The sequence below is a fragment of the Spermophilus citellus genome (genome assembly GCF_964194105.1).
Source record: "Spermophilus citellus genome assembly, chromosome: 16".
Classification (NCBI taxonomy): domain Eukaryota; kingdom Metazoa; phylum Chordata; class Mammalia; order Rodentia; family Sciuridae; genus Spermophilus; species Spermophilus citellus.
The window spans coordinates 62444562-62461031 of NC_138196.1; the positions used below are offsets into that span (position 1 = coordinate 62444562).

The following is a 16470-nucleotide window of genomic DNA, read 5'->3' on the forward strand; positions in this document are numbered from 1 at the left end:
AGAATAAAAAGGAAAAAAAAAAAAACATTGCTATGGAGATTTTATGTCTTGTAGGCAGATAAGGGTGGAAAGGAAACTGAAGAGAAGGTAAGTTGCTAGACCAGGCTCATAAAACTAGTAACAGTGATTGCACCAGGATTTTAACTCATGTCAGAGTCCATGTGTACTTTAATTATATGATTGTCAGCTTCTATTTTTTAATCCACCAACTGCCAATTTGTCCTTGGGTAGCAACAGATTTTACAGTAAGAGAAACTAAATATGCATATAATTTCTCCAGGATATTTACTATTCATGGGGATTAATATTCATGGTTATTGACAATTTTGTTTTAAAAAAGAAAAAAAAATATGTATGTAGTTCATCTCACTGCACCCTATCAAATCCTTCTTAATCCCTAACCCCAATACAAATGAGTGGCCTACACCATGACTTTATATACCAAGACACCTCCTGCTTTTGGGTAGCACACACTTCTTTTCTTCCTATACCTGGGTGCTCATTTGTCCTGCCTTACCCCAAGCGCTAGTGTTACTAAAATCAAGTTGAATGTAACTTCCCTAGAAATCATTAGAATTAATTATGGGCATATTTGGGTTTTTCAAAATATAAATTTTTCACTGTCAGTGAGACAGTGACAAGAAAATCATTAAAATCTGGTTGAAGTGTAAGTAAATCAAAGAAGCACATCATAAGCCTGTGTAAAAAGAAAGTGAATTCATATGTTGAAAACCCTCAATAAAATAAATATTGGGGAAAAAAGGAAAATCACTAAAATATCACATTATTCCCACATCATGAGATCACTCAATCTCTTGACCTAAAACAAAGTTTTTATCTCTTATTTGAGGAATACACAATTCCCTTAAGAGAAACTACTATAGTCTACTTACTGGCAAAACCAAGAAATTGGTAGGGTCCAAGGCTTACACAAGGAAATAAAAAACTTTCCCAGCAGCACAGATTTAACCTCCACTATTTCCTGGTAACCAGCTTATAGTACAAAATTCTAAATTTAGTATTCTTGAGCTGTAGGTCCCTTTTGCTGAATATCCAATACATTTTAATTCATTGTTCTGACTGAGACAGGAAGCATTTAAGAGTATTTTAAAAATCATATATAGTAACTATAGTCTTATAAGATCAGGAATTTTTCTCAATGAAGTAATTGTAGAAATGAAAATCCTTAATTAGCTTCCATATCCCAAAATGAATTTTTGTACTTTTTTCTTGAGACATTGATCTTCACTCCTATTAGGTTAAACCTCTAAGAGACATTGTCCTTTCAAGATTTCAGGTGCCACTTAATGCATCATTCACTCATTACACATATTTAAAGAGTGCTGTAAACTGCTATATGCTTTCATAAAACAGTAAAGAGAATTCAACCAACCTAACTTCCTGGCGATGGCAACAGTGATTTCTACTGATAATAAACAAACTGAAACACAGCAAATTTCTCATGTATTTTGCTTCACCATAAACTAGTTAAAACATGATAGTTTTTTTTTAACACATTTGGTGTCAGTCATCTATTACTGATGTGTTTTTAAATATACACATGTGATATCCTAAAGACAATCATGAATCAGTACTAATTCATGTATTTTAGAAATAAGTGCATCAAATATATACTTAAGTTAAAAGTACTAGAAACAAATAAGGCACTTGATTTAATAAGGCACTGTATATTTTCTGACCTTTCTTACCATTTAAAAATGGTTATCATGGTTGGGTATGGTAGTGCATGCCTATAATCCCAATGACTTGGGAGGCTGAGGCAGGAGAATCACAAGTTTAATTAGTTCAGGAATTTAATGAGGTCCTAAGCAACTTAGTGAGAGCCTGTCTCAAAATAAAAAATAAAAACATTAAAAGGGCTGGGATGTATTTCAGTGGTAAAGTAAAAAAAAAAAAAAAGAAGTAGTAGTAGTAGTAGTCAGCAGGTAAAATTATGACAAATGAACCAATGCTTATAGTTCACTGACAAGGTAGTAGGATAGAGAAAAGTTCATTAAAACTTATGTGATCAACTTTCGGAATACTAATATTTCAAAATACAACCATTCTAATTTTTCTTTTGGTGGGGGGAATATTATCAGGAGCATGGTCTGCTTAGTAATTTAAATTTGATTTGATTTTTCACCACTTGATATATATGACAGTCTTAAATAAAGCCCCTGTCAACCCAGGAAAATCTGCAGTCCATTGACAGAAAGAAGTCTCGTGCAAGAAAAGTAAATCCCTAACCTTACCTCCATTATTAGTCAATCACTGGGGTCTTTAGCTTTCATCATTCTTCTCTGTCAAGATCTGTGGCATTTCACAGGATGAAACAGCCTCTTCAAGGCAGGTATTTTTTTTTTTTTCTTTTTAGTGAGACATGAGAGAAGCGAGGAGGTATATAGAGATCAGACAGCAAAAAACTTTTTTAAAGGTTCATTATCGCTATAATTTTAGAAATGAAATTTCATTTTCTCATCAGTACTGTCTCATCACGAGAGTTATCCAGTTTATAATCTTTAATTAAAAAGAATTGGGTAAAAAAAGAAAAATGCAATTGGGTATATTCAGAAAATGCAACTTCTCTAGTGTGAGAATTTTAAGCAACCCACTAGGCTCCTCACTTTGAGGCAACATGCTGTGTATCCAAATGGTAGATATATTTTATTGAAAATATAGATAGAAAAATCTATTGCTGACATTTGACACTAAAGGAATCATTCTTACAATTAGTACCCAGCGGGACCCAAAGAAACTGACCAGTTCAACAAATTCTAAGCCTCATAATCAGGAAAAGAAATTCTCTGTCCCAAAGGAGGAAAAGAAAAAAGAAATGACTAAATAGATTGAAGTTATTTCCACAAAGAATTGAAGGAACAGTAGAAAAGATATCTTACTTCATTAGTAATCAAAAAATTAAAGACACTGAATAAATATGTAAATATGTATTATTATCTTTGTGAATACCTTAAGTTCTGATTTTCTATATTTAAAAAGCATTTATTCCTTAATTGTTACTTATAATAACTTCCTTTTACTCTTCCTGCATTTTAACAACCTTTATAAGCCATAAATCATTACATAAGACATGTTTACTTTTAAACACAGTACCTGTTATTTAAGCTAAATAAGTAGACACAAATCAGAATAAATGTTTCAAGCCATTCACTTTATCTGACAGGATTATTGCCAAAGTATAACAAAGATTTTAACATTTACATTTTGCTTAGTGTTACTGGGTAATTGAGCAGAGGTCAAGAATAGTAACTGTCTCTTATGAAACATAATTGTACCAGATGAAACTATTCATTAGACTCTGGCTGCTATTTTCTTGAACTGGTACAGGCTGCTCAAACAAGAGTAGCTGGCATTAGTCTGTGGCAGTAATTAATAGAAAATAAAGTGAAGCTACATTCATTAACACATCTTCCCATTTTCATATAGGAATCTGGGAATAAATAATCTGAGAATAATCTTGTAGTACATATGGATTTTGACCAATACTTCAGATGATACTAGCAATTCTCAAGCTATGAAGGCAGCAGGACTAGGGAAGAGGTATGGGATTTTTGGCTCAATTAAGGTTTGCAGGTTGATATCACTCTTCAAAATTTTACTGCGCTTTCAAGTACCCTACATTTATTTTAAGATAAAAGTGTTTGTTATATGTGCCATGATTTAGTGTCTAAATGTTAACAATAAGAAAAAGAGTTAAGTTATTTTAAGTCATACCAAAAGAATGTATTTCTCTAAAATATTGAGGTATTTAGAAATCATCCTCTTTTAACACACTGTCAGAATACAAAAATTTTAGAAAATTATTTGCTAAAGCATTTTTTTTTCTTTACCACTACGATCTCTCTAATCTGTAAGCAACTTTATTTTAATTGCCCACCACAGGAGAAACATTCTTTTCCAATCGCCCGTGACTGAAATTAGACTTATAACTTCCTGAGGCCATCACAGGAAGCAATAGTTAATGAAACTGCACACCTAAATTTCCTTATTCTAGCACTCCTTTGCTTATATGTTAAAATACAATTATCTATTTCAAGTGATCACGATTTCCAATGTTGACATCAATCTTTTAGTTTAAAAAACTAAACATCTACTATAAGAGAAAATCTGCATGTATAAATTAGTAAGATTTTAGTCATTTCTAATTTATTACTCTAAAAAGCTCTTTGTAGTCATTTATTCTGTCATTATTTGAGAACATATTTGCCAAAAGTCTGATGGATTTTTTATTTATCTTAAATCATCCTGGTAAGAACTAGTAGACTTTTAAACAGGAGGTTTAAAACGCTTTCTTTCCAAAGATGCAAAACCTTGCAAACAGATTGTAAAGGAAATAAATACTAACACTTTCACAACACATCTTGCCGCATCAAAGATTAAACAGATTAGTTAAGACATATGATGATCAAATTATCTAATAAGAACTAAATGGAAAAATACTAAATTTTGAAGGAGAAAAATCTGTCAGGAGTGGGAGTATTTAAGTCATCCTAAATACGTATACTTAAAACCTATGCCTGATAAGACAAATGTTTTAGGACATGCCTATGCCAGGTTTTGAAATTGCTATACAAAGCATTCTTCTTTTATAGGTACATGGGCTGCTATTAACAAAGAACTCTAGTATAGTATAACATATTGCTAGGTAAGTTTTTCTAGGTAAATAATTTCCCTCACAAATATATATTTTTCATAGTAGCATTAACAATCAAGCAAATAAAATCCCTTAATTGATTTGACCTTACTAGATTGTTCGGAGTCATTTTTAAGATATTTCCACAACTGACTATAAACTATACATCTAATCCAGAATTAGAATCTCCTTGCCATGTTCTTCTCTTCCCTTATCCTGTACTTGAACATCTTTACCCAGTTACCTGTGATATATTATGGCAACATGACAACTGCATGATTTACTTAATTATACTGATAGCTCATGCAAGGGTTATGAGGTCATATTATTTTTTGCAATAATAGGTGTTACTAAAAATGTATGTGAACAATTTACTTCAACTGAATAGAAAATCTGACATGCAATTGTAAGTCCTGATAAATAAAGTTTTGTTTGAGAAAATAAAGAACTTCCAGAGCACTCCAATGTTCAGCTGTACCTTACTGTTCTTTTTTTCAATTTAGCCTTTCTAAGGCATATATTTTTTAAAATCTCACAAAATTATGAAGGTATTACTCTCATGTTATGACATCACTTCTCTTAAGGGTTTATCCTTAAAATTCTATAAACTGTTCGAAAGTGACTTCCATATTACATTAAGAATCTGAGACTGGTTAATAAGCAGAGTCAATAGGTTTTGTTTGTTTGTTTTTAGTGTTAAGTAGTTTTATTTTACAGTGCTTCTCATTTTTTATGTAAATTTTTTTTTATTTATATGACAGCAGAATGCATTACAATTCTTATTAAATATATAGAGCACAAGTTTTCATATCTCTGGTTGTATACATAGTATATTCACACCACTTTGTGTCTTCTTACATGTACTTTTAAATCAAGCATTCCAGCTGGAAAAGGGGGTAGGTATTCAGTTGTAAAAGCTACTTGCAAACCTTGCTCACAATAAAAAGAATATCTTTTCATAGATGGGTTGGGTTTTTTGTTTTGGTTTAGGTTTTTATTAAAAGGAAAATCCAAAGTCAAAGGAGAATATAGTTTAATAAACAGAAATGTTACACATCTATCTTCTCATATGAATAACCAAAAAGAGATTTGACAGTTTCTCAGTTAATGCCTACTTAGTTAATACCAAGTTGTAATACACATTACCAAGGAATACACAGTTTTCACAGTAACTCAATATGGTAAGGACTAAGGTATTATAAAATAATTTCAGAAAAGAACAAGATATGCTAAAATTACACCCAAGCCAAACAATCATTAAGCACATTAAGTTTGCTACTGAAGGGAGTACCGTTTCCCTTGAGGCCCAAACATATTTCTCAACTCAGGGAATGGATAAAAATTAAAGATTAAAAAATGATTAGGTCATCTATTCTATCCTCATACAGAATGGTTCCCAATAGTATGTAATTTAATTTTAATTCATCCAGTTTAAAATATTCTTGGTAATAACAAATTCCAATTGCTTTGCTTAGAAGCCTATTAGCAGACTAGTTGGTATTGATATAATACTGCCGTTAATTGTACCTTCTAGATTTGAGAAACCAGGCTGCTCTGCTGCAATCCTATAAACTTAATTAGATAATGCAAAGTTAATTTTTTCCTCAAGTTTCAGTGTACCAGTTCTTATATTCAGTGAACTGAATCAGGTCTCCCTGTTGGCATGTTTAAATGCTTCTCAGGAGCAACGTTTAAAAATGCTATGAAGGCTAGGGAGCTTAGAAGGGAATTTATAATGAAGCAGAACTGGGAACATTTCTCATTTTGAAACATTCAGATTCTTCTCAAATGAAGTATCTGAAAGTTAGTTCTTCTTTCTCCAAAACGATTTAAGCCCTGAGTAGTTGCAGTTCAAGTTGCTTCAGTATTGCTTTCAAGATCACAGGGCTGAACTACAATTAAATGGTTTCCTTCATTTTTAAAAACTTACTACTTAAATGCTGAGCATAAAAATTTGCCATCCTGTTTTTTTTCTTTAAAACACATCAAATTAATGTATAAAAATTACATTATTTATGCAATATTCCCAAGAATATTAAGTAATTTGTACACACACACACACACACAAAATTGGGTAGCAGGAGGCGGACAGCCCATCAAATTATGGTAAGAGATATAAGCCAAAATGGGTTAAGTTCTGCCTTGATTGTTACAATTCTCTAATAAAAGTCTTTCTCTATTTGTATTCTTTCCATAGTGAAGATGATTGTTCATAACCTGAACTTCTTTCTCATCTAAGCCTGTTTCTCTGGGTCATAATATTTACTGAATTCCACTAACGATGCTCCCTCTCCAGGCCAAAGTACTACTGGTTAGTTCAGCAGGAGATAACATTTCCAGTCACTTGCTGCATCATATCTTAACTGGCTCCTTCTTAATATTGCAGCATTTGAATGGGTGATGGCCCTTTCCTATATGCCTACAGGGTAATAATATTCAGCTGTGTTCCTTCTAAAGGCATTCCTACCATTCTTTTCTCCTTTCCTCTTCAGGTATCCTCTTCCTAACTGCTAATCTGGGCAATTCTATAATCTTTTTCTCCCTGTATTCAGTTTCTGGGTCCTTCTACTAGTGTAGACTTCATTATATTACAGGGATAATTATCTCCACACAGAAATCTAGCCTGCACTTATTTCCAAAGTTTTCCTTATAGTCCAGCTCTGACCAGTCATACCATTCAGTCTTTTATGGCTCAGATTCTATTTTTCCTTTTAGGGTCTTCTCTTCTTCCCCTCCCCTACCCAATCTACCAGTCATATAGTCCCCAGGACTGGCCATAATGTTTCATGACATAGCAATATGGTATGCTGCTCCTCTGTCCTCACATCTTCAGCATGTCCTTTTCTAAGACAAGCTTTCTGATGGCACCCTGCCCCATAAAACTAGATGATAGCTTTCTTTTGTGATTTCATGGGTCCCAATGGATTTAGCTTACACAGTTCTTGACTTACCCACTGCAATTGTTTACTTGCATGTCTGGCCCATAAACCAGGTACCAAAAAGTTTATTACTCATTTTGTTTATCTAGGACCAAACAGAGTAAGTAAAATGACCATATAATTTACCATGCAACCCATCCACTGTTGAGAGAAAGGACTGTAATGGCTAAAGGACAATGAGTGTAAACTAAAATAAATAACAACCCTAATAATACACTACAGGCCTTACACTTCCCATCATGTGAGTCCTGACTACATTCCTCCAGCCATACTGGCCTTCCTTTTATTTCTCAAACACTCCAGCCTCGTTCCATCCTCAAGGATTCTGCATTTCTGTTTCCTCTGCCTGGAATGCTCTTCTCTTAGATTTATATATTTACATACTCATCCTTTAGGCTTAAGCTCAGTTGTAATCTTCCTTCCACTGAGTGATCTTCTGTGCCCGAATTTCCTTCATATTCCCTTGAATTGTCTTCACAGTGTTTATCTGAAATTATCCTGCTATTGTCTTCACATATGAACTTGTCCATGTTGTTTAAATCCGTAATGCAGAATCAGAGAACACAGATGTAAAGTTAGAACACTTGAAATTGAACCCTGGCTCTACTGCTTTCTTTGACCTTGGACAAAGATTTTACTTCTCCCTCCCTCATCTATAAAGTAAGGATTATACAGATTTGCTTTAGAAGGCATTTGTTACAATTAAACAACATAATGCATGTAGAATATTTACCTGGTCCAAAGTAAGCATCCGATATATGTAATCAATTGTTGTTATTATTTACTACCTTAGAGCATCTCCAATACCAAGAGCAATGTCCACTCAGTGGACATTTGACATATATCTGAAATATTTGTTAAGTGAATGATTAAGAGTTGATAAGTTAATGAATGTTACCAATTCCTCAACCCCACTTCAAAAGCCTCTAGAAAGATACTGCTGAATTAATGAAACCATAACTCAGTTCATTAGCCTACCATTTAATTCCTTTCAAACACAGCCCAAACTTAACTTTCCAATCTTTTCTTATTGGTGCATCTCAATTGTACAGAATGCTGAGTCTCACTGAGGTACATTCACCCAAATAAATAAAAAAAAAAATTTATTCCACCATTTTTCATCAGTAAAACTGGACTTCTTTCTGGTTTCACCATATTCCTTTAGTTTAGAATGTTTTTCCTTGTAATTCTACCTGGCCAAATCCCACTGACATTCCTGGTATAGCTAAATTCTATGCTCTTTTTTTGTTCTCCCTCTCAACATCCACCTCCTACAGCTCTGTAAGAAGCTTCTTTTTATGACTAACATTCCCACAGTTTATCTCTCTTAAGGGATCTGAGCCTATGTCCTTGACATTTTTGCATCTCCAGGACCCAGCCCAGTGCCTCACAGTAAAAAAGACCTCAACACATTATTTTGAGTGAATAGAAGTTTCAGGGTAGGAGAATGGGGAAAAGCTTCTGTTGCTTTCATGTGTTCATTACCACACACCCCCCCACACACACACAAATTGCTATTATGGACACCTACTGTGGCTATTAGGTCAAGACTTGAATAACATCTTTATTAAGTCAAAACTTTCCACCTCCTCCACAATATACAATCTCCCATGCCTAGAGCAATGAAACTTATATTTTAGGGCCTGGGATCTAGCTCAGTGGGAGAGCACTTGCCAAGCATATATGAGGACCTAGGTTCAGTCACACACACACACACACAAAAAAAAAAAAAAAACAAAAAACAAAACAAAACAAAACCTCTCCATACACACACACACACACACACACACACACACACAATATTTGTTGAGTATCATATTTAAATATCAATATATCTCCTAATACTTACAAAAATTGTCCACACTAATATATATTTCACCTTCTCACCCTTCCCCCTTTCCATCTTATATAAAACTATAAACCCTTCCTTCCACAGCCTTTGTCATTGAATTCTAGAAATTTTAAATTCTTGACTTAAAGACTTTTCACATGGCAGATTGTACATTCAATCTTCAGGAATATAGAAATCCACAGTGTACATATGAACAAACACAATTATCTAGTTTGAAGTTGAATAATTGCAACCATTTTCCTATATTCAATAGCTTTTCAAATCTTGCTGCCCAAATCTCCCCATCTTTTTTTTTTTTAAATAACTAGGAAGTTAGAATGTGTATATGTTCTGGTTACAAATAGTGCAAACTCAGAATTTTGCTTTCCATTCCTGAAGCTTACCTTTCACTTTCTCCAATTTATAACTGACTGACCTAATGCAGCTTATACAGAAACCCAAATTGTATCCTTCGTCTTATTTCCCCTTCTACACAACTAACCTAAGTCACAAAATAGTGATCCAAATTCAACTGTTTTACAACAGTTCTCATTCTCTTTTCACTAATAACTGTGCACTTCCCACATGGATATTTTAAACCTTTCTACCTATTGGTATGGTTGTTAATGAAACATATTCATGTGACACCTTTTATATTGCTACTGGATTAAGGAACAGAAAATTTATCCCCAGTAAAACATGAACATATGCAAATAGGGACTTTAACTCTAGATATTTTCAATGTTCTCCAGGGGACATGACTGAGGGGGAAATAAGGGGACAGGGAGCAGGCTGACCTTACTTAGACCCCTGTATGGGAGACTCTTTCACAAAAACCAACAAATAAGAAGCAATTCCTAGGAAATCCACCTAACATTTTCAGTGTCTAGACATATAGGGAATACATAAATAGATGTTCTTTAGTTTTTGACCAAAAATTTAATATGCACCTTCCACAAATTCAACACCAAGAACAGAAGGGAAGATAAACCCTATGAGCGGGAAACATGAACTTTGCCTCCCAAGGGCTCATAGTCAGTGGTCTGAGGACCATCGGGGAAGTAGGGAAGATTCTAATTCTCAATCCAGAAAATGCACATATACACAAAAATCTGCAATAATTTTAGGATGTCTATAAGCCCAGATTTCTTAGGCTTAGTGATATAGATTTATTATCAATATCAATATTATTATTACTAGAAATTTTGGAAGATGAAAAGTTGAGAACTGCAAAGAAAACAAAAAACATCCTGAGCCATGTAGACTGGAGAACTGAGAGAACAGTGGCCACTTAGGACATTACACTTTTGCTAAGTGATAGCCCTATCCCTAACAGTATAAATGGCATTTCCCTTTGAGATAAAATCTCATGGTCAAAGGAAGAACTTTTCAGGTTACAACTGATCATCACTGAGATAAAATTACTTTGGTAAGTTGAAATTAAACTGTGACAGGGTAGTGAATTTGGCCACTAGTCCTCATTTAAGCTATACCCCTTTCAAAACTAACCTCTTGACCAAGCAGTAGTTGCTGAATCCTATCGTGTATGCTGTGAATTTACATGTCACTAATGGTTTGGCCAAAGTATCATTTGAATATACAGAGAATCATTATCATCATCTACCCTAGGTAACAACTTAATGCTGCATTCACAAAATCTGACTATTCCAGTAACTTAAGAAAACAGCGAAGAAAGCACGCACACACACAGAAGTACCTTTTCAAAATCCAGGGATGGCTCTGTGAACTTAGGGGTCAGTGGAAAGAGAGAGCCACTGGAATTCTTTATTCTTATATAGGGGACACACAAGGGGAGGTTCCATGGAACATTCTATCCCAAAAAGGGCAAAGGGATAGGATTACAAAGGAACAGGTGAGTGTAATTTAATCCCACTGGGTAACACCTACTCTTGGAGCCACACCTCATTATCCCAGTGGAGGTAAAGCCCAAGTTACTGCAAGGCGCAATAATTGTTCAGTATCTCTTACTCAGGACTTAAGGGTATGTATTTCCAGAGTGGCTCCAGAAAATGGGGTGCAACAACTGTTCCATACTCCTCTACTCAGGACTTAAAGGTACGTAGAGTCCAGAGCAACTCCCAACAAATCATGAGTTTACACAAAAGCCCAATCAGTACTGAGGGTTTTAATAGAACCACTGAGGCTAAATTTCCTTTACTTTCTTTCAGTGATTATGATTCAACTTCAAACACTCATTCAGGCCTAAAACCTAGGGGAAATGGTGTCAGTCTGAAACCTATTATAATTTATTAAAGAAACTTTTTGCACTTTGCATGTCTAAATAGATGGTCTTAATAAATGATGACCTTAAAATACAGAGAACAATGCCTAAAAAATAAGCCTTCTCATAACCATAAAATACAATAGAATGAATAAATTTTGTCTTTATAACTTTTCATAATGTAACAATCTATCATCCTAGACCTTCTGCCACCTTCACTTCCACATCCAATCACCAAATCCTGATGCGTTTGCATGTTTAATAGTTGTTGAATCAATTCACTTTCTTCATTACCAATTCAAGCAAAGTCATATGTCACATGAACTACTGTAACAATGGAACTCTTAATTATCTATAGACCAAAGTGTATCTCCTGCAGGCAGTCAGGATAGTCCCTCAACACACAAATGTAATCATGTCTCTTCCCTAAATTACATCCTTATATAGCCTCCCATTCCTCTTAAGATCTAAATCCATGTCTCCAATATACATCCTTACCTTTGTGGTATCGTTACACCTATCTCCTCACCCTCCTTGTTCCAACTACATCCATCTTCCAGTTCCTTCCTTCCCCTGCCTCAGGACCTGGTACATACTGCTATTTTCAGGAGTGTCCCATCCCCAGATCAACAACTACTCGTCTTCAAATCTTCAGATTTCACCCCCAAGTCATTTCTTCAGAAAACAGCTCCTCTGTTTTCTGGTCCCCTATGGTTTTCCTTCACAGCATATAGCACAATTTTTATTTATATATTGTGGAGGCTAGATCAATGTGTTTTCTTCTCATTAGACTATAAGATCTCTGAGGTTAAAGACAAGGAATGTTTCCTTAACAATTAGCACCATACATGGTACACAGTAGAAACTCAAAAATATTTGAATAAATCAAAGAAAAAAAATAACACAATATGATTGGGATAATAAGGTCATTTTTCTCCATCATTCACCTCAAAGAAAGGACAAGAGATTCAGGTACAAGGATGGAGTTAAGAACATGTTTCTCTTGTCTTGACTCCACAGGTGGGAAATATTAAAGCAAAGAAATACTCCCTGTAATGAAGGAGCAGGTTGTAACAGACTTTAATGTCTGGAATAGTAATAATACAAAACAAAAAATTGCACAGTGTGGATGGAGCATAAAAAGCCTGATGGAACACAAACAGATCCTATATTTGGTAAACTGGATGTTCTAGCCAATCTCAGGACATTTAAAGAGATCCAAAACAATTCCAGATTAACACTAAAGAGAAGCAGGGTTCTCAAAATGAATTGGAAGTGTCTGCAATCATAATCACAGTAAATGAACTGCAAGGGAGAGAAGAAACTCAGGAATCGGCATCTGAGTACCTGGTCAGTCTTCCCTAATCAAGGTCTTCAAAGACTGGATTTCTTAAGCTCTTAGATTAGCTTTAATTAAAGAAATGCAATAGTCCCTCATTTACACTTTTCTGATTTATATGCTATACCTTAAATCACTTAGATTACTATTTGCCTGGAAAGTTAATAAAAAGAGTTTGCTTTCCTGATACCTAAGAATTCATTTTAATTTTAATTATGTTGGTAAATCTTAAATCTGGTAAATTATACAATTGCACTGGGTCCGCTGACAAATTTCACTAAATAAGTTGAACCAAAAAGATATCGACACCTCACTGTAATTAAAGGGGCACTATACCTTACTCACATATCAGCACTGATAAAATAAAATGATGTTTCACCATCTCTTTAAGAAACTCATCATCTAAACTACAGGACATTCTAAACATGGCAATTTTGTCAGTTTTTCCTCAATTTCTCTTCCAGAAAACGAAGACTAACATTTCTAGCACTATGTAAAAGGCCATGTGATGATTTCAAATATTTACAGACAACTGCAAATATTCAGTTATCCTTTGTCAATAAATCCTCAGCAAAATTAGAAAAAGGCCACCACTCACTCACTCCATGAGAGCCGCCAATACACTACAAAGGAAAACGACACTTTTTATCATCAATTTAGATGACTTAGATGGGAATCCACTCCAGATAGTACAACAGGAGATTCCTCTGCAGTAAAAACTATCCAAATACTGAAATTTACAAATTAAGTCCTGACATAAACAAGGACTGATAAGGGAACCTCCTCCTAAGATTCTTACTCTTGAAAGGACTCCACAAGCCTTTTCATTCAACATCCTAACTTTCCAGAAGGAAAGTTAATAAGAAGATCACATGGATGCAGTGTTGATCGTTTTTGCAAAAGGCACTTTGCTAAAGACTCCGAAGGCTCCTCAGCCTGTCCGTGGCTCTGAACTACTACTGGCCGGGAGGAGGTGGGTATCCAAGTCTCAGGAGCGAGGTACTAGGTGCCTGCAACGGCTCACGGGAGGGAGGGGGCGAGTCAGGTTGGGGAACCAGAACGCTCTTGCCCCTACAACTGCTTGGTCAATGCAGAAGCAGTGACCGCAGCCCCTTCCAAGCGGCGCGGCTCACGGTAACTAATGTTCCGAGGCTCCTAGCGAAATCCTCAAAAGCCAGGGAGTGTCAAATCTAACACCCGCGCCCTGGGCGAAAGACAAATGCGTCCCAGCGGAGCGGCAGGGAGCTCCGCGCCCGGGCGCCACTCTGCGTCCGGCTCAGGGAGCAGGCAGGCAGCGCGGGGAGCCGGGCACCGACACAAGTTAGTTTTCCGGCCCGAGAAACACTGCTGCAGCCCGGGAAGAGGAACTGACTCCCAATCCCCGGGAAAGCACCAGCGCGCTGTCAGCGAAGGGGTTTCCCCAGGCGCCAGGGGTGGGGGACGCCGATCGGGGCGAGGACGCCCCTCCCCTCGTCCAGAGAAACGGGAGGAAACGCCGGTCCGGGGCGAGGCCTTGGCCGCTCATCGCACTCGACTCCGGGCCACCGGAGTTGAGGGGGAGGCGGCGCTCTCCGTACTAGCCGGAGGCGGGGCGCCATCGTCCTCCCACTCCCCGGCGGGCGGGCAGGTTGGGGGAGCACCGGGCTACGAGCACCCCCGGACGGGCGGTGGCGGGAGGGAAGGCTGGACCGCGGGGCCTGGTCCACCGGACCGCGGTGGTGGCGGCGGCATCTCGCCTTCCTCAGGCCTGCACGCGCCACAGGCCGCAGCCTGGACCAACCCCACGTCCCTCGGCTGCGACCGCGGTCTTCGCGGCACCAGCGAGTTGGACGCCGAGCAGCCGCTCTCCCCCGGACCCAGCTCTCCTCCGATCCCATCCCGCAGTCCGGACGCGGAGAGCGTCCCCCCGAGCCGCCGCCGCAGCGCGGGTGTCGGCGGCGGAGCCCGGGGCGGGGAAGCGCGGGAGGAAGGGGCGGCCAGGGGGCGGGCCGGCTGCGGCCAGAGGGAACCCGGTGCGTGGGGCTCGGCGCCCCCTTCGGCCGGCGCTGAGCCAGCACCACCTGCGGAGCTGCGGCGCCAACGCCGCGCCGCGACCCCGCCGCCCCCCGCTCCCGCCACACGCGCGCGCAAACAAAACAAGTTGCAGGTCGCAGCCGCCGGAGGGGGCCGGGCGGGTCACTCACCCTCATCCTGCTCAGCGGGCCCGGGTCGTCGGGCCGTGAGGAGAGGGAAGACCAGAGGACCACGAGCCCCAGGAAGCTTCCCACCACCAGCAAACTGCGTAAGATGAACCCAATCTTCAGCCTCATCTTCCTCCGGCGGCGAGAGACACACAGCCCGGCGCAGCCGCCGCCACAGCTCTCCCCTCCCTCCTTCCCCCTCCTCCGGCTCTCCTCCTCCTCCTCTTTCCCCCACCCCTAACGCTACGGCTGCCGCCCTCTCCGCTGTCTGCCCTCTCCTGCTCCAGCTCCGGAACTCCCCTTGGCTATACCTTCCCCCGGGCGCTTCCCTCCGCCCCCTCCCCGCAGCCCGCGGCTCGGACCGCGCTCGCCGCCACCTCCCCCTCCCCGCAGGCGGCCTCCGCAGAGCTCCGACCGGCCGGTGTGCCTCGCTCTCTTCGTTTCCTTTTTCTCTACCTGCCCCCTTCCAGATCCGCAGTCCCCTTCTCTCCACCACCGAGCACACGAGCCCCCTTCCCAGTCCCTCCTTATTTTGTAACTAACTTAACACTTTCCCCAGGTCTGGTCCTTAGCCTTTGCCCTACAGCTCAGCTCCTTAAAGCTTCCAGATTGCCAAACTTTTATGGTAATTATGGACCATAACTCTGCCCTTAACACCCATGCCCTCCAGGATGCCGCGGACCTGCCCGAGCCCCCCCTGATTGCAGGAAGCAAACCAGGAAGTCGGAGCTACAGCTGCCGCAGCAGCAGCTCCACGTGGCTGATTTATAGCTGGGAAGATTTCTTTTTTCATATATATATATTGATCTTGCTTTTTCACACGGCTTCTAGAGGAGGTGGATTTGTAACCGAAAGGCTCAGGTGAGATGTGCAAATATCACTGAACTAGAGGAGCTCACTTGGAAAGCCAGTATTACTCTTGCCCTTGAGCTAATTAGAAGAAAGCCAATCATCTGCTGCTAATAAGCAATGAATCCTTGATCTTAGACTTAGATTTCTACCCAGAGAAAACAATTTCAGTTTTTAAGACAATACTTACCCCTTATTGTTTCCCTCACACCTGATTTTTGCCTCTTGATGGAGTTTCCTTTTCTGTCCATGAGACCTGACGCCCTTGAAAGGATGTTGGTAATTACCAAGCCCCTTCTCGAGGAAATATTATGCCCATATCTTCCAACAAAGATGTCCATCACTATATATCATGGAGTGTATGCTATTGCATTATCAGTGTGCCATACGCTGAAATGCCTAATTAAAGTTAAACAGAAAGTTTAAAATTTTGTCC

General features: G+C 38.7%; 1 protein-coding gene across 3 annotated transcripts in view; it reads right to left on the reverse strand.

Annotated features, from left to right (window-relative positions):
* GALNT7 (polypeptide N-acetylgalactosaminyltransferase 7) overlaps window positions 1-15849 on the reverse strand; it is a 127335-nt gene extending 111486 nt beyond the window's left edge. For all 3 annotated transcript variants that reach the window (XM_081268879.1, XM_081268880.1, XM_081268881.1), the window contains exon 1: window positions 15189-15849. In XM_081268879.1, the coding sequence (XP_081125005.1) occupies window positions 15189-15314 (126 nt within the window). In that variant the 5' untranslated portion in view covers window positions 15315-15849. The remainder of the gene's footprint in view (window positions 1-15188) is intronic.
* Between the last annotated feature and the right edge of the window lie 621 nt (window positions 15850-16470).